The sequence below is a fragment of the Bidens hawaiensis genome, unplaced genomic scaffold (assembly GCF_021521415.1).
Source record: "Bidens hawaiensis isolate Kalapana, Puna unplaced genomic scaffold, B.hawaiensis_p1.1 tig00013117_1, whole genome shotgun sequence".
Classification (NCBI taxonomy): domain Eukaryota; kingdom Viridiplantae; phylum Streptophyta; class Magnoliopsida; order Asterales; family Asteraceae; genus Bidens; species Bidens hawaiensis.
The window spans coordinates 3,401-31,043 of NW_027492107.1; the positions used below are offsets into that span (position 1 = coordinate 3,401).

The 27,643-nt window shown below is 35.2% G+C and overlaps 1 protein-coding gene and 1 pseudogene across 1 annotated transcript; one reads left to right on the forward strand and one right to left on the reverse strand.

The window, feature by feature from the left end:
- Window positions 1-8,497: 8,497 nt before the first annotated feature.
- Window positions 8,498-11,076, reverse strand: LOC143543343 (magnesium protoporphyrin IX methyltransferase, chloroplastic-like). The gene is made up of 2 exons (XM_077035687.1): window positions 10,470-11,076; window positions 8,498-8,990 (listed from the first exon to the last, which is right to left on the reverse strand). Exons 1-2 carry the CDS (start codon window positions 11,013-11,015, stop codon window positions 8,598-8,600), a joined length of 939 nt encoding a protein of 312 aa, XP_076891802.1. The 5' UTR covers window positions 11,016-11,076; the 3' UTR covers window positions 8,498-8,597.
- An 11,476-nt stretch (window positions 11,077-22,552) lies between these two features.
- Window positions 22,553-23,382, forward strand: LOC143543346 (kiwellin-1-like; annotated as a pseudogene).
- The last annotated feature ends 4,261 nt before the right edge of the window (window positions 23,383-27,643 follow it).

A 27,643-nucleotide genomic window follows, 5' to 3' on the forward strand; every position in this document is an offset into this window, starting at 1 on the left:
AATCGGAGTGACGTAAGCAACGTAATCAACTAACACCGTCAAATTCCGACGTAATTTGAAGAAGCGAAGGTAGATTAAAGTGTAAAATTAGGTATAGAAAAAATTAGGTAAACCAGAACTAACCAGCGGCTGAGTGTGTAGTTATAATATCTGCAAAATAATAATAATAATAATAATCAGAAGCAAATTATAAATTTATGAATAATAATAATAATAATAGAGTAGGAAGGAAGCAGGTGGTTAGTTACAAGTACGGTTAGAGAGTGGTGGCCGGAGAGAGAGTAGTTGTAGGTGTTTCCGGTGGTGTGTAGCTGTGTGTGTGTTGGTGTGTGTGGCTTTGAATGAGAAAATGACAAAATAAGTGAAAAAGAAATGGGCGCGATTTGTGTGTGTTTGCGTGAGGCAGTTAAATTACGAATTACGTAATTATTATTATTATTATTATTATTATTATTATATATTCATAAGGTATTTTAATTTATTTTTTTTCATTTTCAAAAAGATATCTATTATTTTTTTAATAAAAAAAACTAGAGTATTGAAACAGATTATTAAGAAATTGCCTCTAATCTGTTAGAGGTAGAGTGCGTTTAATTCACTAAAAATATAATTTTTAGTAGTTCTTTGAGTTTTTTTAGAGACATACCAAATGATTTAGATGTTATATCTTAATTATTCAGCCCCTAAGTAGTGTGGAATAGTGCCCCCGTGACATGTCCCATGGCTGAGGCGTTAAGCACCAATTACAGGTGTCAGGTGGAAGGGGCCAGAGTAAGGATGAATACTTGGTATCGAAAATTGATGCTAGTATAGTACTGTACCTACCCATTTTAAAAATGTTGGTGTCAGTATATTTGTACCGGGTATTCGGTGCCACTTTTTCGGTTCCGACCTTGTCTTTATGCTATAGGGCGGTACGGGGTTGGCAGACATGATTTTTGAACCAATTAAACCGTCTATTTTACCTTTTTAAAAATAAAATTCAAAAATAATTGTTTTTTTAGTTAAATTATTACGTAGTTTTTAAGAAAAAGTTAGTGAGAATTGTATGTCTACGTGACAATTACATGACGAAGCATTTTTTATTTTTTTTAGTTAAACCATTATACATTGCCTGATAAAAATTAAAAGTATTTAGAAGAAACCTTGTTAATGCTTTAATGGTGTGTAAATTATTTCTTTAAAGTATTTAATTGTTTCTAAAATGGTATTGAAAAATTGAAATACGTGAAAAAAATCATAAAAGGATTCTTTCTTCATAAAAAGAAGTTAATACGTTCACTTAATTCATAATTTAATGTTATTCATGCGAGATTTGAAATCAAATTACTATTATATCTTTAAATTAAATTTAAAAATTTGAAAATTATTGAGAGAAAAACACTGAAAAGCTTGATAAAAAAGTGAATTTGTTTTTTTTGAAAATTTGGATGTTAAAACAATTCATTTAGCTCTTCTTTTTTTAAAGAATCCACATTTTTTTTCCTAGTTATTAAAATTTTCACCTTACCGTCTCAACGAAATAAAAATGACTGAAAGACATCCACCTAAAAAAAGATTTATATTAAAAGTCTCAAGTGACGTATAATACACTTATCTATCAATATAATTTCACATGATAAATAAAGAACTTTATAAAACGATTAGACGTTAATAATACTGAAAACTCAATTTCCCCCTCTCTTATTTTAGACGAGAAACCTTTTTCATTAAATACCACCCCTCATTCCTTTATCCACTCATGTTGTTGTCGTCCTTCCTACCCACCAACAATGCTATGTGCGCTAGTCGTGCCTACTTTAACATTTTTTGTTAATAGTTATACAAAACTATCAAGAAGTTTAAAATTTATGTCTTGCTTATATCAACTTGTTTTCGGCTTTTGATATATATATCAAAACAATTTAAAGTACTTACATTGACTCTTTACATTATTTTGAAATTTATACTATATCTTAAGTCGTGTTTAGTTTACATGAGTGAGAGAAGAAATGTAATGGATCATTGTAAATGATGAAAACAAATAGTGTTTAGTTGGTTATTGGAATAAAATAATCTATTATCTTCATTTTGTTACCCCTAAAACACATCAATTTTATTTCATCTACGATTTTTTTTCCATTTTATTTTCCCTTGCACACCAGATCAGTTATACCACCCACCACACGTCGTCGCCCGCTACCACCACCATTAAAGCCCGCCCACCACATCGACCGCCACTCACTACCATTTTTTATTTTATTCATTTTTTAATTGTTTACCAAACAATAAAAAGTAATAATTCATTACACTTTCACATGGTAACCAAACATCTTAATGAATTGACAACGGTCCGGTTCATTACCTCGTCCATTCGATTAGTTCGTCAATTCCATGCATATTAATCTTGTTATTGTTGTAACATAAAAACAATTTTTTTTTTGTTTGTTGTCATTAATTATTTCTATATTTTTTTTCTTGTATAATTAGAATCTTACCAATTGACATTACCATACTCTAACTTAACACGTAAAACCATGTCGTGACTAGATTATACCAAATGTTGGTTAAGATGATAACTATGAAAAATATAATGCTACTGATTTTTAATGTATTTTTTTTTGAATGGCGAATTTCACAGTTAAGTTGACTGCAGCTCTCAAGTCGGAAGCCCCAACCGCCCCACCCGGGCCAAGACTATGTTGTCTTAACCGGGCCCACGTTTGCATCCGAGTTTGGCTATGCGTTCCCCGAGAAAATTTCCAACCACCTGCCACTTGACAGATGTTGTACCCTCCACAAGAGCAAGCCCTCTGGAGTAAATACATTGTAATAGAAAACTCGGGACGACCTCCAGATTCGAACCTGAGACCTCAAGGAGGTTAGGTTCTTATCCTTCATCAGCCTGGCCACTCCACCAAAGTGGAATGATTTTTAATGTATTAGATCATAATTTTTATATGATAAGTTTAATCTACTTTAAATATATAGATACGACTCTATGAGCATTAACTCAAAACTCTTTAAACAGAAACAAGTACTAGTAATGGTTAAGAAATAAGTATTATTAATGGTAAATAGAAAGGTAGTATCTTCAAATATAGTAAACCTAACGATACGAAGGGGTTTCAGTTGTAAAGTGGTAATAAAGACCGCCTAGCACTAAAATAATGAATGTATAAAATTTTGGAACGTTGTTAAGGAAAAGACAAACCTACATTTTAAACCCATTTACTTTTTTTTTAGCATAAGTTATATCTACGTTAAGTTTTTATATTTTTTGTGTCGTCTTATTTGTAATTAAGATACTAATACAAGTATATATTTGTAAATAACAATATTAATACAAGTATATAGCTACCTTTTAACTTGCATATAATAATATGAAGAAAAAAAATTAGAACGACGACAATATATTAGAAATAACTAGCAAGATGCTAGAGAAATTACATGTTACAAATCAAAGTTGGAGAGCAAAACTGCTGACTACTCTAACAAAACAATTACACATTTTAAATTTACTTATACTCAACCGAAAGAAAAGAAGTGTGACGTTAGAATCTATTTTAAGGATGATCGATGATTCCTATTAAAAGTATGACATTCGAAGCCTTTCAAATCATCCACGAATTTAAAACAAAAAACAACAATGACTCATTTTTAATACGATCCAACTCCATAACCCACTCACCCTTTATAGACAAAATGTTTTACCGTACGCCTTCTTTTGTTCAGGACAATCAACCCGTGGAAGAACTTGGTGTTTTCGTCACCCTCAACACCCTGCTTAACCCGAACTTAGTCTATTGTTTAAGTCAGTTCCGACCAATCTTGTTTTTTTAATTTAGCCTAAAACTCCATTCGGTAGACAATAGAACTGAGGATTTAGCTTTTATATAACTTAAACAACATTTTTTTTATAGTTGAAGGTCTTTGTCAGTCTATATCTTTTGGTCTAGAAGAAAGACTTGTCAAATTAAAAATAACGCGTTTGAATTAATTTGAAAATTGAATCTGAATCCGAAATTCAAACCAAATACTAACTCGATTCCAAAAATGGAAAACCAAATTCGAAATCCATAATCTATAGAGGTTTAATTTGATAACAAAATTTTCTTCTATTCCAACACCTTAACAAATTAAGCATTTTACTTGGTTAAATTGTAAGAAAAAAATATTCAGTATTTATATTTAGAGATAATAATAAAATGCTTCCACTTACATTTTGACACATACCCTAGTCCCTACCTAAACTAGTAGGCATGTGAAGTCAACTAGATTTAACTTCTGTCAAAAAAGTAAACTAGATTAAACTGAAAGATATTTAATACGGAAAAGACTTCGATTAGCTAAATATAATTAGAAATTGAATACTGACAGGTCATGATAAATATTCTTAATTTACATAAATTCTTTAACGACCTTTCTTTTTTGTCATCTTATATTTTCTTTTCATATTTATTTTTTAACTTTGTTTATATATATATATATATATATATGTAAGGATTACTCTTTAGAATAATAATCAATTTCGTCATCTTATTATAACGATTCATAGTAAATTTATGTTAATGTTATGAGGTTAACATGAAAAATGCCCACTTGGCATAGACAATTGTCTCATAGATGTAAGATCTTAAGTTCAGACCTAAGCAAGCGCGTAGTTTATAATTACTGGTTTAAAATATAGTAGGACTAACTTTTGTCGTTAAAAAATAATGTTAATATTATGAGTAAGGGTCAGGTGGATGGTCACAGTGGCAGGGCCAATAACTTTTTTTAATGGGTTAGAGATTTTTTTATGTACGTTTTTTTTATGGTATCAGAGATTTCGAGTCTAGATGGGTCGGGTCGGCCATTCAATCAAATAAATAAAATACAGTATCACTATCATAACAAAAGTACATCGTCGTCATTCAATAAAGACAATATAATATTAAATGAAAACAATATTACATATTATTATCATTCCAAACACGTTTTCTGTTTTGAAAACAATTCATAACATCTTCGATCGCAACTTTATAAAACAATTCATTTTCAATATAACAAATACAAGCATCATTCATATACTGATCAAATTTCAAGTGAGATTGATAAATATATCAGTATTGAATACAATAATGGAACATATAACAAAGCCAAATTAAAAGTTCACAAAGCCTAATTAAAAGTTCGAGTTGTCTTTCATTTGCTCGTAGAACTTGAAATCTGAACCAGCGTTTCAAAAGCTACACCCACATAATTCATTCATTCCTCGTTCTCAAAAGGCTTAACAATAAACACAAGTATGTTGCAAACCACATGATTTTTTTTTTTGCCAAATACATAAGTGAAAGTTGTTTTGTTATAAAATGTAAAATCCAGATGTTTTCTGCGCCCCTCTTATTTTCGTAGAAGGGGTACACCCATGAGGGAAACCCAATCACTTATTTAAGATAAAACACGTTTTCCTTTGCTAGTTTTCTAATAATCCACAAATAGTATCGGTATAAGCTTTTTCATTAAGCTGCTAATGAGTTGTTGATTTAATCTGCAAAAACCGACACCAAATATGTATTAATATTAGCACTAACTAATTAACTGCCTTTCAAAAAAAAAAACTAATTAACTAACAGTTGATGGTTAGTTAGTTCCAACCGTTATCAAACCGCAAATTATTGTAATAATGTTATCACCAGGACATTAATAATAATAATTATTATTATTATTATTATTATTATTATTATTATTATTATTGAAAAAGCCATGACACTAGTCAATAAGCTAATAAGCTGAACAAAATCTTGAGTGCTAAAGCACTTAAATATTATAAAGTGTTTAAACTACTACTAAATAATAAATATGCATCACAAAAAACAAAATAAATGCTTGAAAGAAAGATACGTGCAACATCAATAGAAATGATCAAAATAATATATATTTATTGAATCCCTTTTGATGATTAATTGTTTCATGGCTAATTATTTATTAATTTTTTAGAAAAAAAGAGAAAATAATTGTACTTTTGTTTCTAAGAAAAAAATGGTTACTGAACTAAAACTTTAATTTCTTCTAATTATTTGTTTACCTAGGTGGTCTTTGTCGGAAAATCAGTTGCTCAAAGAAAGAATAAATAAAAGAATGATAAAAATATAATAGCTGCTCATATATTAAATAAAATGATTCAATTACAATAGAGATGTGGGTAAGCGGGGCAACGAGATACGTTTCCACCCCATTTTGAATGACAAACCCGATCATACTGAAAACATATAACTAGTAAATAAGCAATACCTGCACAAAGAGAGAACGGACTGATAATGAGCCACAATCGTTTGCTGCATCGTGGGGTTTTGAAAATGTGGAGAGAACAAGAAATAAGTATGTGCGTATATATTATTATATAGAGAATCTAGTGTTTATAGTTGATATAAAAGTTACACGATAAAGGACAGAAAATAAATTAAGAGTTGTTGAAAAGAAATATAACTTTATATCCAATTATCATGCCACTAGTTCAATTGTGACTTGACTGGACAAAATAAAAACAATGTTACTTGTATATGTGAAGTTGTGAACTTTTGTATAACCCTTTTCTAGAAAGTTACATAAGAGAAACGGTGACGGACAAAGACAAAGCTCTAAAACTATTCAGTGTGAATATCATTTTGTTTCTCACCTTATAGTGTCATATGAGTGCTACATTAGCGCTAAATTATACTTCACTTTCTTGCACAATATCATAGAAATATACCAAAATTCACCTCCTTCCTCATTTTTCAATAAAATAATCATATTTACATGACTAAAATTAATTGAACCTTTATTTTATTATTATACTAAACTACTATCAGATAAAATATTACCAAATATTAAATAAAAAACATTGATTTTTTATAAACCAAAAGTATTGGTTTTTTTATTCAGTTTCCTCCGAATAAAAATGGGTCACTATTGAGCCCATTTAGACTTAATATATTTGTTCACGACCAAACCAACCCTAGTTCTACCCACCCCCCCCACCCCCATGTTATTTTTTAAAATAAAAAAAAGGCTATTATGCAATAAGGATTTGGGCGTGAAATAGGTATGAAATTAAATAGGGGAGGGGGTAGTTGAGCGGTGAAGATAGCGGTGATTTATCCACAATAACTTTGCCGTTGGGCGACACCAACACGCCTGAGGCGGTGTTCACCGCCAACGCCGCTGAATATACAATAAACAAGTATTGTAAATAAGGAATTTGCATTTTTTACGGAGTATCGTTACCATACCAAAACCAGCTTAACAACATCGATATCGTACTGATATTCATTTATTTGTCGATACAAGTCGGTTTATCCATCTTTTGATATCACTACTAAAAGAATGATTGTACGCTTATTAACTTTAATGTTGCTCATTGTGGTGGGGCATCCCAACGTTACGGCTGAGGTGATGCGCCCTTAACATCGGCTCCATTGTGTCATGGTGTTAAGATGCCGACTTTAAGAGGTGTACATTAACATAGTAGTGGCCAGTGGGCGTTAAACATGGAAAGAGCGGTGCCATCAAACTTTTTTTTTTGTTTTGTTTTTTTTTTTTTATTTCCTCCATCATTCATAACTAACAAGTTAAAACTTGTTACCCATAACACGCTACTTAAGAGGTGTATGCTAAATTGCTGACACAATAGTTAGCGTTAATCATGGGAATGGTGATGCCATCCAACTAAACATCAAACTTTTTATGTTTTTTTTAATCTTTATTTCCTCTGCCATCTATAACGGGTGAGTCAGTTAAAATCTCACAGTGTACATGATAGTAACGGAACTAATTTTTGTTTATTAAACCAAAACAAATACCACACTTCACTTACAAGCCTCACATGAGAACTGTGAAGGTGGTATTGTACCTTTATTGACTGTCACACGCTAAAATATTATAAACATGTTTCGTATCACTATTAAATATTAAATATTAAATCAATCACATAATTCATTCATTTGTCACAAGGATTCGTTCGGCGTGCATATAATGATACTATGCTCCAAATCTTATCCATTTTCTTTAAATATATTGAATATTGAGTGTTTTCCAAATATACGTTTTTCATTAATTTATATCTGAATATAACTTTAAAAATAATATATATTTTAAAACTTTTTTTCCATATAATCATAATCGAATGAATGAATTACTTTGGGGGTTCGGTTGGAACTTGGAACTGATTTTGATTCTTGATCATCTTTGACCAGTGGCAGAGACAAAGTCTCTTAAACATTCACAGTTATGTCGTGCATGGTATAGGTGAAAACTGAAAACCAAAACGTCGTATGCCTGCGATTGATCACCGTAAGGTTACAATGTGTAAAGCTTGCTCCTGAACGATCCAATGTTTCGGTTTTTCTCAAAAAATAGTTAAAGACAAGACAGTCGGTAGATTTGATTATATTTGCAATATGTAATCCAAATCAAGTGTAACATCAATTAAACATCAATCACTTGTTTCTTAACCCGAATCGCGCTTACTTTCAATCACAAACAACCCATTAGATTTACCTTTCAATCAAACAAGGATATACTTAAGCTAATCTACATTGGATATATCATATTACAAAACATGTTGATACCAAAACAATTTGAATCAAACTGACCTAAGCGCGTACAGCTTCAACGATCCGTGAAAAGTAAAACTGTGTGGTGGTGAGACCTCTCTTTCGTATTTTCCAGCCAACTTTGTTTAACGCCCGTTCTATATCAGCTTCTGCGTGAAGATATGCTCGTGTTGCCTTTGAAGGTCCTGGAAACAGTTCTCCAATTCTTTTTAGCAGATCATAATAAAATGTTTTGGGCGCGAAACTGAGGATCAAACGGTTCTCAGCGAGCGATGCAAGATGTGCTATCATGCCATCAGCTTTGCTTTGTGGGTAGTGTATCAGTACATCCAAACATACTACTGTATCGTACTTCCCGTTTAAGCTTTCTAAATCACTCACTTCAAATTTGGGGAGCTGTACATCATCTATGCCTTGTAATGCTTCTTTTGCCTGCAGGAATGTTAACATGAATACACGGTCACTTGTTTGATCTGATTAGTTTGAATTGATGCAGTTAGGTCAAGTGAGAACGATTGAATCGATTCAGTATCAAATATTAATGATGAAACTGACTAATAACACACACAGTTGAGTATCGATGCTCAACTCTGAACTTGATTGAAAACGAGTTGGGTGCAAACGAGCCAAGCCGCTCGCAAGCTACTTGAGATTGGATCGATAAAAAAACTCAGAAACGAGCCAAGTCAGAGCCTCAAATAAAGCTCGTTTAGTTATCTAGCCTAAGCTCGAGCCATGTTATACATTTAAGTTTTACCTCGTTTGGACTTCAAGCGCGATCCGAGCTTTTACGAGGTCGAGCCGAGCCGGAGCCTTGAATAAAGCTTGTTTAGTTATCCCATTTATTACATATAAATTTGAACTCTTTTGGACTTCAAGTGCGATCCGAGCTTAGCTCGTTTAAGGTATTACACAAGCTAGAGCAGAGCTTAGGTTCGTTTAAGGTTTTTCAAAAAACGGCAAAGATTATTAAAAGCATATAAAAATTAATTAATAGATCATAAACGAGTTGTGTCTGAGCTTCAAAAAATGACTCACAAGCCAAACTCGAGCATTAGAAAAGGAGCTCGAAACGACCCGAGCTCGACCTCTCATAAGTCAAAATGAGCCGAGCCTAAGCCTCAAATAAAGCTCGTTTAGTTATCGAGCCCGAGTTCAAGGCTTGTATGAGAAGCTCATTTAGGCTCGTTGAGCCTAAATGAGCCTTGTATTATCTTTGGGTTTTACTTCTTTTGGACCAGCTCGAGCTCTCCTAAGTCAAAACGAGCCGAGCTTGAGCTCTCGTAAGTCAAAACACTCAAGCTCTATTAAGTTGAAACGAGCCGAGATCGAGTTCTCGTAAGTCAAAACGAGCCAAGCTCGAGCTCTCCTAAGTCAACACACTCGAGCTCTATCAAGTTAAAACGGGCCGAGATTAAGCTCGAGTAAGTCAAAACGAGCCAAGCTCGAGCTCTATTAAGTTAAAACGAGCCGAGATCGAGATCGAGCTCGAGTAAGTCAAAATGAGCCAAGCTCGAGCTCTCCTAAGTCAAAACACTCGAGTTCTATTAAGTTAAAACAAGCCAAACTCGAGCTCTCCTAAGTCAAAACGAGCCAAACTCGAGCTCTCCTAAGTCAAAACGAGCTGAGCTCGAGCTCTATTAAGTTAAAACACTCGAGCTCCATCAAGTTAAAACTAGCCAAGATCGAGCTCTAGTAATTCAAACTGAACCAAGCTAGAGCTCTCTTCAAAAAGAGCCGAGCTGAAGTTCTTGTAAGTGAAAACGAGCCAAGCTCGAGCTCTCTTCAAATCGAGCCTAGCTCGAGCCTAGTCAGCTAGTTATGTATCACCAGTGACATTCAAAATTGAAACAATTCTAGCGCCAGTTACAAATTAATACATCCCACAACCAATTCAAACCGAATTAAAACCTGTTTCTGCGCTTCGGCCACCATCGAAGCCGAGATATCACTAGCATTAACCACCGCCCCTTCCTTCGCCAACGGGACCGACAACAACCCGGTCCCACACCCGGCATCGCACACATTAACCCCTCTAATCGAACCTTCATCAAGCAGCATCTTCATCACACTCTCCACAGTCTTGGCATGACCAATGCGAATATCCAATTGCACCTTATTCACATCATCTGTATCTCCGTATATCTTCTTCCACCTCTGGAACCCATCGTTGGTGAAATACTCTCGCACCACTTCCTTGTCTCCTCCGCCCACCTCTTCGGCTTGGAGTTGACGCCGTTTCTCCGGGTCGGAGAGTGAGATTGCGGCCGCGATGGCTGCCACAGAGCTGCCGCCGATGACGGCGAGCGTGGTGGTGTCGAGAGTTTCGGCGACGGCGGAGACGGTGGTGGTTAGGGACCGGCGAGTGGTGAGTTTTGAAAGGTTGGTGTTAGGGTTTGAGTGGTGGTTGGTGGTGAAGTGGATGTTGTGAGAGAATAATGTGTTAGAGAAGGCCATTGGTTTTAAGTTTTTTAACGCCGGTTAACCGGAGTTAAGTGGAGAGTGGTGGAGTGGTGGTGTTGTGTGGTGACTGGTGAGTTGATAATGTTATGCATAATGATGGATAGGATTGGTGGTGACGTGGAGGGAGGTGATCCTGTAGGAAATCCAGGTGGATATTATATTATTATGTAAGTTTTTTATATCTGTATTAACTAAAAAAGTAAAAGATTCATTATTTCATTATCATGATAATCTAAACCGAGTCGAGCTAATTTAAAGCTGTATCAATTATTGTTAAATATTTTGAGGAAAATCTTAATTGAGCTTAAACTGTAGTTTTCGTCTCTATGGTTTATCTAAATCTGTGATTTTAGTCTAATAGTTTCAAATTTACAATTTTTGTTCATGTGATTTCATTTCACTTGCAATTAAACCCAAACACACTAACACCGTCAAGTTTTATCGTTAAACCCATCAGTGTGGCCCTCACGTGAGGGCCACGTTGATGGATTTAACGACCAGGCTTAATGGGGTTAATGAGGTCGGGTTTAATTGCAAGTGAAATGAAACCACATTGACAAAAATCGTAATTTGAAATTATTAGACTAAAACAACAGATGTAGACATGGTACAGGAACGAAAACCGCGGTTCACTTAAGATAAAACCAAAACCCCAAGTTAGAGTAACAACTTCCAACTAAGCAGCTCATAACAACCACAATATTGCCAATTTGCCACTCTAGGGAATTCCTGTTGAGCGAGTCATTGGTACTCGGTAGTAAACTGACTTGCGAAGTCGATTACAGGCTTAAAAGAATAAGTGTAGCTCTCGGTGATGCGAAGTGCGAAATGCATCTATCAAAATGCCATGTTATGTTCATCACACTTAGACACGTTTACGATGCGAACGCTTGTTTGAAGGTGCATTGCGCCCTCCAGAGCGCCCACATGTTTCTTGTTGACAAAGAAAGAGCATCTGAAAAGCTCATACTTCTATACCATTTTAATGTTTGTCCACCCACCTATGTGAGACAGCTTTGATTTATTTCTTATTTTGTTTCGTTTCAAAAGTTACTACTATCAGCATCTTAGTAATCTTTCTTAGCTTATGTCCGATTCACTTAAATAAACAAATTGAGGAAACAAACAAACACTTAAATTTTTTATATTTGCACACAGAGGTTTAAAGTTTAAACCACTAACCTTCTATTTAACACCCTAATCACCTTACCACCTCATCAAAGTATTGAATTAAAACAGGAAAAAAACACATGAAAAACCAGCATCGTTAAAGGCTTTTAAACAAGCACAATGTAATCGTGTCCAACATATTGCGATTACAAATATTAAAAATGAAAGAGAACAAGATTGTCACCATATTACTCTTCATGTACAGACTAATTAATCCATTACTCTAAAAATACTTACTAAATATTGTACAAAACCAACACCAAAATGGTGTTGCTTCCTTTTCAGTTTGGTGGGCCGTTGGGTCTTTTAGTCCAACATAATAGAATAGTTATGTAAGCCCAACAAATAAGCTTTGAACTGAAGCCCAACTTCCTGTCTAGTCGTTTTGTTTGTATTTCTTTAGTTGGGCCAAAAGCCCAAATTAACCTTGAAAAATGCAATCACTACTTCACTTAGAGGTGCACAAAAAACCCGAACCCGGAACCGGGTTTTTCTAAAACCCGGGTATTTAATACCCGAACCCGAACCCGACCCTACCCGTAGGGTATGACTTTCAATGTTGAAACCCGAACCCGAACCCGTACCTGATCTAAACCCGATAATACCCGAAACCCGGTTCTAGGTATACCCGAAACCCGGTTTAAACTATACCCAAAACCCGGTTCTAGTTATAACCGAAACCCGGGTTTTTTGCATACCCGAACCGGATTTTTTGCATGCTAGGATATTAGTGTTTGTGCACATGTTTTTGTGTGGCTGTCCACAGATCTATAGTCGTTCTTCAACCGATCTTTTTTGAAGCACGTATATGATATAAATACTTGTTTAGAGCAACACCTTCTGATATACATTAAATATATGTTTTTTGTATCATTGTTTAGTTGTTATGTATGTTTGAATGAACTTTGAAGTTTGTATGCAAAAATTGGAGTTAGGATAAAAAAATGAAGCAAACCTGTTAATAGAAGAAAACTGTAGAAAATGGTTTTTTTTAATACCCGGAAAATAGGGTATTCAAAACCCATAAAGCGGGTTTTTTTCAATACCCGAAAATAGGGTCTTTAAATACCCGGGTATTGAAGACCCGGTTCAATACCCTACCCGAACCCGGTACACAGGGTATGGTTTTTCAAGCCAATACCCGACTCGATTATTGTTAATACCCGATTTTCAATACCCGATCATACCTGAACCCGGTTTCATACCCGAGCCCGGTTTTTCATAATACCCGATTTGTGCACCTCTAACTTCACTAGTTCACTACCATTGTTTATTTTAGAGGTACACAAAAATAAACCAGTTCTTAACCCGACCCGGCAGTTCCTACCCGAAACCCGACCTGACCCTACCCTACCCGCGGGTACGGACCGGGCTTTGGGTTTCCCCCCAGAACTGTACCCGGAACCGGAATCGAACCGGAACCGAATCGAACCGGTGGAACCGTTTCCGCCAATACCCGGTCAAAACCGGACCTTACCCTACCCGAAACCCGAAAAAACCTGATGGAACCGGTCAAATACCCGACTATGTCCGAAACCGGTTTCTACCCGGACCCGGTTTTTGACTTTTGTTGACCATACCCGGTTTCAGTTCCTTCACGTTTCCAGCTCCTGAGAATACCCGGTTTGTGCACCTCTAGTTTATTTATTTAATGTTAAAGCTGTAGGAACCGAATTCGTGAATTGAGTAAATAAACAGAAAATTAACAAACAGTTTTATTACTCATACAATACAATACAAGAATCTGAAATACAATACAGAATCAAAGAAATAAACCAAATACAATACGGAAAAAAAATATATAAACGGTTTGGCTGAGGATCGTGTTGAACACGGGGCCCTTAAAACAATATTTCGAGTCTCCCAAGAGAACTCGTTGTTTCCTAGGGTACAACAGCCGGAGCAGTAGTACTGCCGGAGTTAACCGTACACCTGAAAAAGGTTCGAATAAAAGAAACCATAAATGTATAAGAAGAAGAAGTTGGAAAAACATTGCAACAATGTTTGTGTTGTGTGTAAGGTTTGGTGTGTGTTGCAACTTAGTTTGCCTCTATATTTATAGAGGAAAACCAAGGCACAAGTTTTTCATCCCACCAATGTGGGATACACCACTATAGTATTTTCTTTCAAATACGCACAATCACACATCGATATCTCATTCATCAATGTCTATTAGTGTGCATTTGTTGTGTCATAACAACCTACTAATGCACACGTAACAAATTTTCCAACAATCCCCCACATGAATGGAAATCGATTCTTCGAAGTAAGTTTCAGCAGTTGAGTATTGCCGGATAGGTAGGTGTTACCCTTTGAACCTTCCGTTGTGAAGCATATTTAGCCTCCTAGCGGTTTGTAGTCGCGATGACTTTGAACAGACTCCCATTTGTGTAGAAAACAATATGCCTTCACACAATACTCTCCCTGGTTTGGTCAACCCCTCATTCTTGTGCCCGTTATGGTCATGGATCACGGTCCTGTTTCTGCGAGAGCTCTAGGAAATTGCGCCTCCCCACAATTCCATTCGAAGCGACCACACTTCTCTCTAACATAGGTGATTCCCATGAATCATTAAAAGCATCATGGTTATTTCACTTAACCTTAATATGCTTAACCTCTCCCAAATGTCACTGGTTTTAGGGTACTCCTCTAGGAGAAAGGACTAGGAAGTTCAAGACTCCCTTTGGTTTTGGGGTACTCCCCCACAGTGACTGCCTCTGGTAATATGATTAAGTTTGCCTATTGAACTTAGCTCTTGGGATCTCCAGTCTTCTAAGTTAGGTTTCCTCATACTTCCTTTATCGTGGGCTTTAGTCCCATTCCTCTCGACAACTTATAAAATTTATCCGTGCTTAAGTCTTTTGTTAACGGGTCTGCAATGTTATCTTCTGACCTCACATGGTCAATCGTGATAACACCCGTTGACAGTAGTTGTCGTATCGTGTTATGTCTACGTCTCATATGCCTTGATTTGCCATTATACATTGAACGTTGAGATATACCAATTGCAGACTCACTGTCACAATGTATGCAAATTGCCGACAACGGCTTTGGCCATTGTGGAATGTCTTCCACGAATTGACGTAACCATTCTGCCTCTTCCCCAGATTTGTCTAAGGCAATGAATTTAGACTCCATTGTGGATCTAGCAATTACAGTTTGTTTGGATGATTTCCAAGATATTGCTGCCCCACCAAGTAGGAACATGTACCCACTTGTTGATTTGGAATCTTTCATATCCAAATCCAGTTCGCATCAGTATACCCTTCGATCACAGCTAGATGGTTGGTATAATGCACACCATAGTCTCTTGTGTATTTTATGTACCTAAGCACCCTTATAATAGCTTTCTAATGTTGAACACTTGGATTGCTAGTATATCTACTTAGCCTACTCACCGCGTATGCTAAATCGGGTCTCGTACATGTCATGAGATACATTAGACTTCCAATGATTCTTGAATACTCTAATTGAGCAACCGGCTCAGCTCTATTTTTACATAGATGTAGAGTAGTGTCAACAGGAGAACGAGCCACTCGCTTGTCTTCCTTGTTGAATTTTTCAAGAATCTTGTCGACATAGTGTGTTTGACTCAAAGTAAGACCTTCTTTGGTTTTGATGATTTTTATTCCAAGAATAGTATTAACTAAACCCATGTATTTCATGTCAAATCGTGCCTTTAACATGTCTTTTGTAGATTGAACCATTTTATCATTACTCCCAATGATAAGCATGTCATCAACATAAAGGCATAAAATAACATAACCTCCATTTGTGTTTTTAACATAAATACATTTATCACACTCATTAATTTTGAAACCATTGCTAATCATGACTTGGTCAAACTTTTGGTGCCATTGTTTTGGAGCTTGCTTCAAGCCATACAAAGACTTGATGAGTTTGCATACTTTGCCCTTTTGACCAGGGGCGGAGAAACCCTCAGGTTGCTCCATGTATATCTCTTCTTCCAAATCACCATTTAGAAAAGCCGTTTTTACATCCATTTGGTGCACTCCCAAACTTCGTAAAGACGCGATTGTAAGCACCAACCTTATAGAGGTTATACGTGTTACAGGTGAGTAAGTATCAAAATAGTCTAGACCTTCCTTTTGTCTAAAACCTTTGATCACTAGCCTCGCCTTGTATTTGTCAATACTTCCATCGGCTTTCATCTTCTTTTTGAATATCCAATGATATCCAAGTGGTTTGCAACCAACTGGAAGATCTACCAATTCCCAAGTATGATTTTGTAAGATCGAATCAATTTCATTCTTGATTGCTTCTTTCCATTGAGGTCCTTCAGGTGAGGTCACCGCTTCATGGTAGGTATTAGGTTCACCTTCAACCATAAAGCTTACGAAGTCAGGACCAAATGATTTTGCAACCTTTTGTCTTTTGTTACGTCTTAAATCACCATCCTCAGTCTCGGGCCGTTCATGTGTTCCTTCATGAACCAAGTCGTCATTTTGTGTTGATGAGCTTGCACCTACATCATTCGCTCGTGATGATGAGGCCTCATGTGTGTGTCCTAACTCAGGAAACACGTGCTCAAAATACGAGACAGTATTGGGGCTCGCCTCCATGAAAGTGTTTACGTGTACATTTGGATTTTTGGATTCATGTACCAAAAACCGATGTGCACTACTATTGTGAGCATATCCAATGAAAATGCAATCAACAGTTTTGGGACCAATCCTAAGAGCTTTAGGAGGTGGTACGGTGACTTTAGCTAGGCACCCCCACACTTTCATGTATCTGTACGAAGGTTCTCTTCCCTTCCATAACTTATAAGGAGTCTCGTCCCTATTCTTGAGAGGTATCTTATTTAAAAGATAATTTTCCGTTAAAATGGCATCCCCCACATGTCATGGCTCACCCCAGAACTAACCAACATGGCATTCATCATCTCTTTCAATGTACGGTTCTTTCGTTCCGCCATGCCATTTGATTGTGAATAATAAGGAGGGGTTAATTCATGTATTATGCCACTTTGTGCGCATAAATCCGCAAATGGTGAAACGTATTCACCTCCTTGATCGCTTCTCACACGTTTAATTTTCTTGTTAAGTTGTAACTCAACTTAATTTTTAAACAAGATAATTTTTTTCTATTGCTTCATCTTTACGTTTAAGTAAATATACATAGCAATATTTTGAGCAATCATCAATAAACGTGATGAAATATTTGTTTCCCCTCTTGTTGGGCACATTTTTAAATTGCACACATCGGTGTGAATTAAATCAAGTGTTTCGGTTATTCTTTCAACCGATTTGAAGGATGATCTTGTAAGTTTGGATTCAACACATGATTCGCATTTCGAGTTTGTATCAATGTGGAATGTTGGTATGCTTTTTAATTTAATTAAAAGACGAAGTGAATTGAAATTTACATGTCCTAATCTACCATGCCAAACATTTGAATTTAAAGACTCAATAATATAAGCAAAAGTAGATGCCTTATTCAATTCATTTCCAATCACGGTTACATCAAGTTTAAACATACCATTGAGGGCATAGCCCTTACCAACATACATTCCACGCTTAGTCAAGACAAACTTGTCCGACTCAAACACTAAACGAAAACCAAACTTATTAAGCAACCAACCCGAAACCAAATTCTTACGAATTTTGGGCACATACAAAGTGTTGCTCAAAGTAAGCTCTTTTCCCGAAGTCATCTTCAAGATCACATTCCCTTCACCCTTGATGTCGGCCGTTGCTTGATTCCCCATAAACAACTTAGCATCACTAGCAGCCTCCTTAAAGGTGCTAAAGAGGGTCTTGTCACCACACATATGACGGGTCGCACCCGTATCAATGAACCATCCTTGCGGTTTGTCCCCCACAAGATTGATTTCTTCAATCATTGCCGAGAGCTCGGTGATCATTGCCACCAACGGTTCACCATTTTCATCCACCATATGCGCATGCTCACGCTTAGGCTTCTTGCATTGGTTCGCACGATGGCCATTCTCATTACAATTGTAACAAACACCTTGGAAGTTTGAAGATTGAGGTTTCTTTTTCACAACCTCATTCTTCGGTCCAAGATTCACCTTTCCCTTTCCCTTATTCATTTTACCCTTACCCTTATGCCCCCCCCCCCCCCCCCCTTAGAAGATTGTCCAAGTTCAACCATGTTGGCCTTAGCCATTGGCTCCACACGAGCTGATTTTTGAGCCGTTTTATTGTGTTCCTCAATTCGAAGACGAACAATTAATTCATCAATAGTCATCTCCTTTCGTTTGTGCTTAAGATAATTCTTAAACTCAACCCAACTAGGAGGCAACTTTTTAATTATGGCTGCAACTTGGAACGTTTCACTAAGTGTCATACCCTCGGCATGAATTTCATGAAGTATAACTTGTAGTTCTTGGACTTAGGTGATCACAGTATTGGAGTCAACCATTTTAAAGTCCAAAAAACGGGCCACAACAAATTTCTTTGTTCCCGCATCTTCGGTTTTATACTTCTTGTCTAAAGACTCCCATAGTTCTTTGGCAGTCTTTATCCCACAATAGACGTTATACAATGGATCCGCCAAACCATTGAGCACGTAATTGCGACATAGAAATTCAAAATGTTTCCAAGCGTCCAAAGCACTCACACTTTGGGCATCATCTTGGGCAGTGGGTATGGGGGCTGTTTTCTCCAAGAACTGTGCTAAGTTCAAGGTTGTCAAGTAGAAAAACATTTTCTACTGCCACCTCTTAAAGTGGACACCTGTGAACTTTTCGGGTTTTTCAGCATGGTTAGCCATTGTGGTCACTCCCACATTGGCTGGGGTGGTCAAATGGACAACAGGGGTAGCATTAGAAGTGTGTGGGGTTGGTCCTGTCATTCTTGCACACAGAAAACAGACCAAGTTAGTAACTTAGAAAAAAAATTCAGAAAATTCTGAAATTTGCCAGATAAATTTATCCCGTGCGAGATAGCTTTATCTCGTGCGAGATAACAAAACCAGCCCAAAAAAAGGAGCCTTTTCTGATTTCAGAATGCTAAATCAAGAACGAATCTGTCTAAGTCCAACTTTGAAGATCCAATTATTGATTCTGAGACCAAAACAGAAAAGAAAAACTGTGTTTAAAACATATACTATTTTGAAACAAAACTGGTTTGGATCAAAATAGAATAGTTTCTGAAAATTTAAACAAAGTTTTCACGATAAGCTATCTCGTGCTAGATAGCCAAAAACAGCCCAAAAAGGAGCCTTTTATGATTTCAGAATGTTAAACCAAGAACGAATCTGTCTAAGTCCAACTTTGAAGATCCAATTCTTGATTCTGAGACCAAAACAGAAAGAAAAAACTGTTTTTAAAACATATACTATTTTGAAACAAAACTGGTTTGGATCAAAACAGAATAGTTTCTGAAAATATAAACAAAGTTTTCACGAAACGGTTTTAAAAATATTGTTTTAAGATTGTAGGAACCGAATTCGTGAATTGAGTAAATAAACAGAAAATTAACAAACAGTTTTATTACTCATACAATACAATACAAGAATCTGAAATACAATACAGAATCAAAGAAATAAACCAAATACAATACGGAAAAAAAATATATAAACGGTTTGGCTGAGGATCGTGTTGAACTCGTTGTTTCCCAGGGTACAACAGCCGGAGCAGTAGTACTGCCGGAGTTAACCGTAAACCTGAAAAAGGTTCGAATAAAAGAAATCAGAAATGTAGAAGAAGAAAAAGTTGAAAAAACCTTGCAACAATGCTTGTGTTGTGTGTAAGGTTTGGTGTGTGTTGCAACTTAGTTTACCTCTCTATTTATAGAGGAAAAACAAGGCACAAGTTTTTCATCCCACCAATGTGGGATACACCAATATGGTATTTTCTTTCAAATACGCACAATCACACATCGATATCTCATTCATCAATGTCTATTAGTGTGCATTTGTTGTGTCATAACAACCTACTAATGCACACGTAACATATCTTCCAACAAAAGCACCATGTAGTTTTTGTTGTCTTCTATGCAAACATCGCTTGTTTTCAAAACAAAATGAGACCCAAAAGAATGTTGTGGTTTGAACTAGATCAATGGTGTTGGATATGCTGCTTATCTCAACAATGACGAGTGTGTATGGGGTATATGAAAGGTTGGGGTAACAAATGGAGACAGAGATATATCGCGATATTAAATAAGCGAGCTTCATTTGATCCTTTTCGTTGTTGTCATTGAGATTTGTAGTAGAACATAGTCTTTGTCAAGTGAACAAGTGAACAACAACAAGGTGTCGGTTGATCCATGTGAAATTTTTTTAAGGTATATATATGTTAAAATCATGATCAACCCCTATAAAATTTTGACACCAATCATTTCGATCACTGTAAAAAAATTTTTTGGGTACGTAAGTGGTCACCTAAACATTGCTATAATCATATGACAGGTGACAACTCATGTTGGTCCCCTCACCGGAAGTTAATCGGTTTGACTATATTTAGATGATCTTTAACCTACCAACAAATTATTGTTCTTGTCAATGTAGACACATTAAATTTTGCAACTACATAAATGTGTTGAAATATGGTGCTGCTAAAGCACTTGGTTAAAATTATACTGATAGTCCAAGGTTTCACATGACAGAACACTAATAAACTCGGTATTTTTTTCTTTTAACGTCAAATGTTAGTTACTTGCTCATACTATTTTACACCAATAATCCTAATTTACTCCTCTTGCCAATGTTTGAACCTAAGACCTCCCATCTAAGAGGCATATGCCTCTGTCAGTTATAAAATCTTTACCGTGCCGTTCTCCTTTACTAACAAAATTTATTATTTGTATGTACAAATATGTCCCGAAAGGCTGAACCAACCTGACACGAAACGCCATTTGATAACTTGGTCATCGGTTCCATATTTTTTATTTAATAGGTTTCTCGACGGTTCGGTCCAAACCCAAGAACTTGAACTTTATTTATAAAGAAAAAAACCAAAGCTAGCATTACATGGATTTCATGTGGTATGTTTCAATATCGGTTTTGATTCCCTACATATAAGACGTTACACATTTGGTAATCATTATTCACTTGTGAATACCATATTAAGCCATTTGAGTGGATATGTGTTTAATTTATAAGTTAAACTTTTGTAAATTACAATTATACCCTTCAATGTAAAAAAATTGAGCCCTAAATTCCTTTCAAATCACTCTACATCTTATTTGTTACACTCTCTTCACTAATCTTTGGTGAAGAACAAGCCAACCGACCACATGTTGTTCGACCTCCACCATTCAGATATTGAAAGAGAAGACGAATTAATTAGATCGGGTTAGCTACACGGATTTTATGTCCTTTACATGAATCTAACGTATTTTAACATACGTTAACATATCTTAACGGACGTGCACTTCAACGACCAACTATCACGTTTAAACAAATAATTTTGGTCAACTGTGCATTAATTTAATACCTTTATACATTAAGTTGCAATATATAAAATCCAAATTTGAAAGTTAACGTGTTATCTTCACCAAGTAGCCTATTTTTAATTAGTTACATTGTATCTTAAGGGCATTTTGGTCAAATGGGAAACAATTTAATATGTTTATACATTAAGTTGCAATATTTAAAATCCAAATTTGAAAGTTAACATGCCATCTTCACCAAGTAGCCCTATTTTTAATTAGTTACATTATATCTTAAGGGCATCTTGGTCAACTGGGAAACAATTTAATACGTTTATACATTAAGTTGCAATATTTAAAATCCAAATTTGAAAGTTAACATGCAATTTTCACCAAGTAGCCCTATTTTTAATTAGTTACATTATATCTTAAGAGCTTTAGATTCACACTTAATTAATACATTTAAATCCAACAAAAAAATATGTATGTATAAGTATATTATAATGGGGTATAATATACTAAAAATTATGTATTGGTTTGGTGATTAACTTGGTTGTTGCTAAGCTGTAGGTCATGAGTTCAAATCACGTAATAAACTGTTTTTTTCTTTTCACAATTGTCATGAAAGGGTAATAAAATCTCATTTTGATTTTCGCTTCTAAAATCATTGAGTCAGCCCTGTATACGAGTCTTGTACCCAAGACCCCCTTCTTTTTAAAATGAAATCTTTTCGTGTCTCAGCTTAACTAATTGGGCAGGAGATCATTGCATAAAGTCATCTTATCGTTTGTCATACTAGAAAAATACTAAAATATCTAGAAAGAAATTATTGTCACACTGGAAGTGGTTGAAAACATTGAAAAGTCATCATATCATAAATACAAACTTGGTCTTTTTACATGAATGAACACAATATAAAAAAGTCTTCTTTTCAACTTGCATTTCTTTTATTTTATTTCTTGTAAGTTGTAACCAATACCTTTTATAAATACCAACAGTTTTCACTATCTTCCCATCAAACCAATATTAACATATGAAAACTTTTAGCATGAGTGAATTCCTTGTTGCATTGCTAGTTCTTACTATATGCTGTCCATATATTAAGGCTCAAACATGCGAGTCAAACTGAGGCATAACCGGAACAGAACCCCCATCAGGGCAATGCAACACGGAAAATGACTCGCAATGTTGTATCCAAGGCACATTTTACACGACCTACGAATGTTCACCATCGGTCACAAGTAGCACACAAGCGACCCTAACACTTAATAGTTTCCAAGAAGGAGGCGATGGAGGAAGCGAATCGTCATGCGATAATAGCTTCCACTCTAATGACACCCCGGTGGTGGCATTATCGACCGGATGGTATGATGGTGGTAGTAGGTGTGGTAACTTGATTACTATTAATGGGAATGGACGAAGCGTACAAGCCACGGTTGTAGATGAGTGCGACTCTACAATGGGGTGCGATGAAGAGCATGCCTATCAACCGCCTTGTCGTAGTAACATTGTTGATGCATCTAAAGCTGTTTGGGAAGCTTTGGGTGTATCAGAAGATAATTGGGGAGAATTAGATATATCTTGGTCAGATGCATAAGTTTTTAGTCTTCAAAATAAAAAGGTGTTACTCTAATAATGTATTGTTATGCTATATATGTTATATTGTTTTAATAAAACTACGCATTTGGGTTTGTAAGAGCTTACATAAATTTTTTTATTCAACATTTACATTGGTAATCTAGCATGCAAACTACCTTCTTAGTCAAATGCCTAAACAAATTAATATAGTCACAAGAGTTGACTTTATAAGAAGCTTATTTATTGACTTGTTTTGGCAAATACTTATTTGTTTGGGTTAAAGTAAGGCTAAAAGTTTTACACCAACCTTATAATCTAATGCGTGTTTGAACCCAACAAGTAGCGAAGTTTGGACATATACGTCGAGGGGGTCGGACTCAATATGTATAAAAAAAATTCGTAAACTAGAGGGGGTGGGCTTAAAATTTTGGTCGGAAACGGGTAAATTTACACTATATATAAAAATTTTTGGTCGAAAAATGATAAATTTACACTAGCGAGCGAAAAAAACGGAGGGGTTGGGCTCAAAATTTCAGTTGGAAACGAGTAAATTTACACTATGTATAAAAATTTTCAGTCGAAAAAGGATAAATTTACACTACCGAGCGAAAAAAGGTGGGGGTCTAGCTCAAAATTTCGATTGAAAACGGGTAAATTTACATTATCTATAAAAAAATTCGGCGGAAAAAAAATAAATTTACACCACCAAGCGAAAAACGGAGGGGCTGGCCAGCTAGGGCCACCCCTGGCCCCAACTAAGCTACGCCATTGAACCCAACAAAGGTATTGGTATCCTGTATTCATGGGTCAACACGAACATGGTTTTGCTTATAAATAGATGTTTAAAGCAAAAGTCAAAATTAGAAAGAAAAAAAAATAATAAGAAAAATACAAACGTTAGTAGCAACATGTACATAAAAAGTATTTTGAAGTACAAAAGCCAAATGAGCTCACATGTGAACCCACCAATTTGACTCAAATCCCACCCATCAAAACGGAGTTGTGCAAATTTTTGTAGCGATGCGAAGTGCAAAATACATCATTAATATGTCACGTTACGTTCATTGTACATGGACACAAGTACCATGTGAACGCTCGTTTGAGTGCGCCTCGCACCCTCTAGAGTGGCCACATGGTCCTTGTTGACAAGGAAACAATATCTGAAAAGCTCCTACTTGCATACCACTTTAACGTTTGTCAATCCACCTACATGAGACAACTTTCATCCATTTCACCATTCGTTTAATATCAAAAGTGATTACTTTGAGCATTAACTTCTCAGTTATCTTTAGTTTGTTTTGAACACACTTTAACTTGCTACAAACTCTCATCAAGGAGAACGTAAACCCAAAAATAGTTAATTACATAAAACATATAAACATAGTTAGGGGTGTGAAAAAACAAAAAAACTGAAGATTCCAAACCGAGAAAACCTAACCGAAACAAAAACTGACGGTTTGGTTTTATGTTTTTGTAAAAACGCACTAACGGTTTGGTTTTGATTTTGCATATAAAAAAACCGAACCGAACCGAATTCCTAATATTTTGTTTTTTATATTTTATATTAAGTAATTTATAAGAATTTAATAAATATGTAACTTCAATATTTTTTATCAAATGTATAATAGTGTATTATTATACAATTAACAAAATTATTTATACCTAAATTCATTATTTTTTGACAACTTTTTTTTCAACCTAAAATTTTCAAGCTCAAACGGTAAAAACCGAAACCCAACCAAAATCAAAACGAAATCGAAACCGAACAATTTCAAAAACTCCAAAAACTGAAGATTTGGTTTTACACACCCCTAAATATAGTTACTGATTTTCACTATTTTTTCTAACAATATCAACATCCGATTCGCTTAAATAAATAGATTGAGGAAACAAACAACACTTGATTAAACACACGTGAGAAAACGAATATCATCAAAGCCGAGGCTTTTAACGAACACATGTACTCATGCCCAACGTAAATTAGAAACTCGGATTGAACTAAATGATACTTTAACTCGGTTGTGATCATGTATATTAAAATGAAAGAACTAGTTTGTTACCATATAATTCTTCAAAAATAATCCATTATTCTAAAAATACTAACTAAATATCGTGCAAAACCAGCACCAAAATGGTGTTGCTTCCTTTTCAGTTTAGCAGGCTGTTGGGTCCAGGGATGTTCACGGTTCGGTTCGAAACTCTATAACCATCCAAACCGGTCATCGGTTAAGTTTCACGGACGGTTTTTTCCATTAACTATTGGTCGGTCGGTTTAAAGAATCTCAAACCGTAACGAACGGTTTGGTATGATTTATGCCGAAATCCGGCCGTATATAACCGGACCGGACTGTAAGTTTATTTATAATTTTTTTTAAAAAAGTATTCCATATTAGACATGTTCAATTCTAATTAGAGCCATATGTGACTATAATTCATATTGGGTTTAAATTTGTATGCGTGCATACTTTTATTGTATGTTCAAGTGTTTTAACTTTCCCAAACTATTTTGTATGCATGTACATAGAGGTGGCAATGGGAGTGGGTTGGGTTGGATTTGGGTGATGGGTCAGGATGGGTATGGATCAGGATGGATATGGGGTCAAGATGAAAATTTTAAAATAGAGGGTTAAGATGGATATGGGTTAAGATGGGTAAAACTAAGTCATCTTGACCCAAGTGAAGGTTAACACACAAAGGGTTTTAAAAACCCCTCAAAAAAATATTCAAAAACACTATTAAAAAATAATAACTCAAAATATAAATTAAAAACGTAAAATATAAAATAACTAAATTGTTTCCCCCATCATCCTCGTTCATTAAAAAAAAAATTGTTTTGTATTGGTTCAGGTCGAGTATTTCGGGGTTTTTCCGGTTCGGTTTAATTTTTTTCATTTCGGCCGGTTTCGGTATCTGCTCGGTTTCAATGATTTCGGTTTTGATTTCTCGGTTGTTTCGGTTTCAGTGTTGTTTTGTTTTAGTCAGATTTTCGGTTTCATTTCGTTTTTTTTGTTTCATTTTGGTAAGATTTTTTATTGCATTTCGCTTTTTTTTTGTTTCGTTATGGTCAGTTTTTCGGTTTCATATCGTTTTTATTGTATCGTTTTAGTCGTTTTTCTATTTCAGTTTAGTTTCGTTTCAGTTTTTTTGTTTCGTTTGGTCGGTTAGGTGTTTTTGATTCGTTTTGGTCCGGTTTTAAATTGCATTTAGTTTTTTTTATGTTTCCTTTTGGTCAGTTTTCAATTTCAATTCGTTTTTTTTGTTTCGTTTCGGTCGTTTTTTCTATATCGGTTCAGTTTCGTTTCGGTTTTTTGTTTCGCTTTGGTCGGTTCAGTGTTTTTGTTTTGTTTTGGTCAGCTTTTCAGTTGCATTTCATTTTTTTGTTTCGTTTTGGTCGTTTATCTATTTCGGTTCAATTCCGTTTTGGTTTTTTTGTTTTGTTTCGGTCGATTCGGTGTTTATGTTTTGTATTGATTTCAGCTTTTCAGTTGCATTTCGCATTTTTTTTTGTTTCGTTTTGGTCAGCGTTTCGGTTTCATATCGGGTTTTTTTGTTTCGTTTTGGTCGCTTTTCTATTTCAATTCAGTTTCGTTTCGGTTTTTTGTTTTGTCTTGGTCCACTTTTCAGTTGCATTTCGTTTTTTTTTTGTTTCGTTTTAGTTAACTTTTCGGTTTCATATCAGTTTTTTTATTTCGTTTTGGTCGTTATTCTATTTCGATTCAGTTTTGTTTCGTTTTGGTCAACTTTTCAGTTTCATATCGGTTTTTTTGTTTCGTTTTGGTCGTTATTCTATTTCGATTCAGTTATGTTTCGGTTTGGTCGATTCGGTGTTTTTGTTTCGTTTTGGTTAGCTTTTTGGTTGCATTTCGATTTTTTTGTTTTGTTTTGGTCAGTTTTTCGGTTTCATTCATGTTTTTTTTGTTTCGTTTTGGTCGTTTTTCTATTTTGGTTCAGTTTAGTTTTTGTTTCGTTTTAGTCGGTTCGGGATTTTTGTTTCGTTTTGATCAAAGTTTTGTTTCGCACGTGATAATTTGGGTATTTTGAATTAGATAAATTTTGGATAACTTGGATATTTTGTTTTGACCCATTCTAACCTATAAATGAAACTCACTTGTATATTTCCAACCCATCCTGACCCCCTTGAAGAATTTTTATGATCCATCCTAACCCATTTAACTTTTAAAGTTTATCCATATTGTGTTGGGTTTGCCACCCTTACATGTACATACAGTTTATATATGATAGATTAATAGAGGTACAATTATATCTATTACATATGATAAATCAATAGAGATATAGTTAAGTCGTCGTATTTATGATAAAGCAATTCATTATTGAAGCTCAAACCGGAACCAAACCGTTAATAACGGCATGGCCGTCTCCGAAAATTTAAATACCTCGGCCGAGCAAAAATAAAAAGGTCCATATGCCTTAACGAAAATTTTTTATTCGGGTACATAGATAAAACTTTTATCGACCGGTTTATTATAAATATATATATGTTTTTTAAGCATA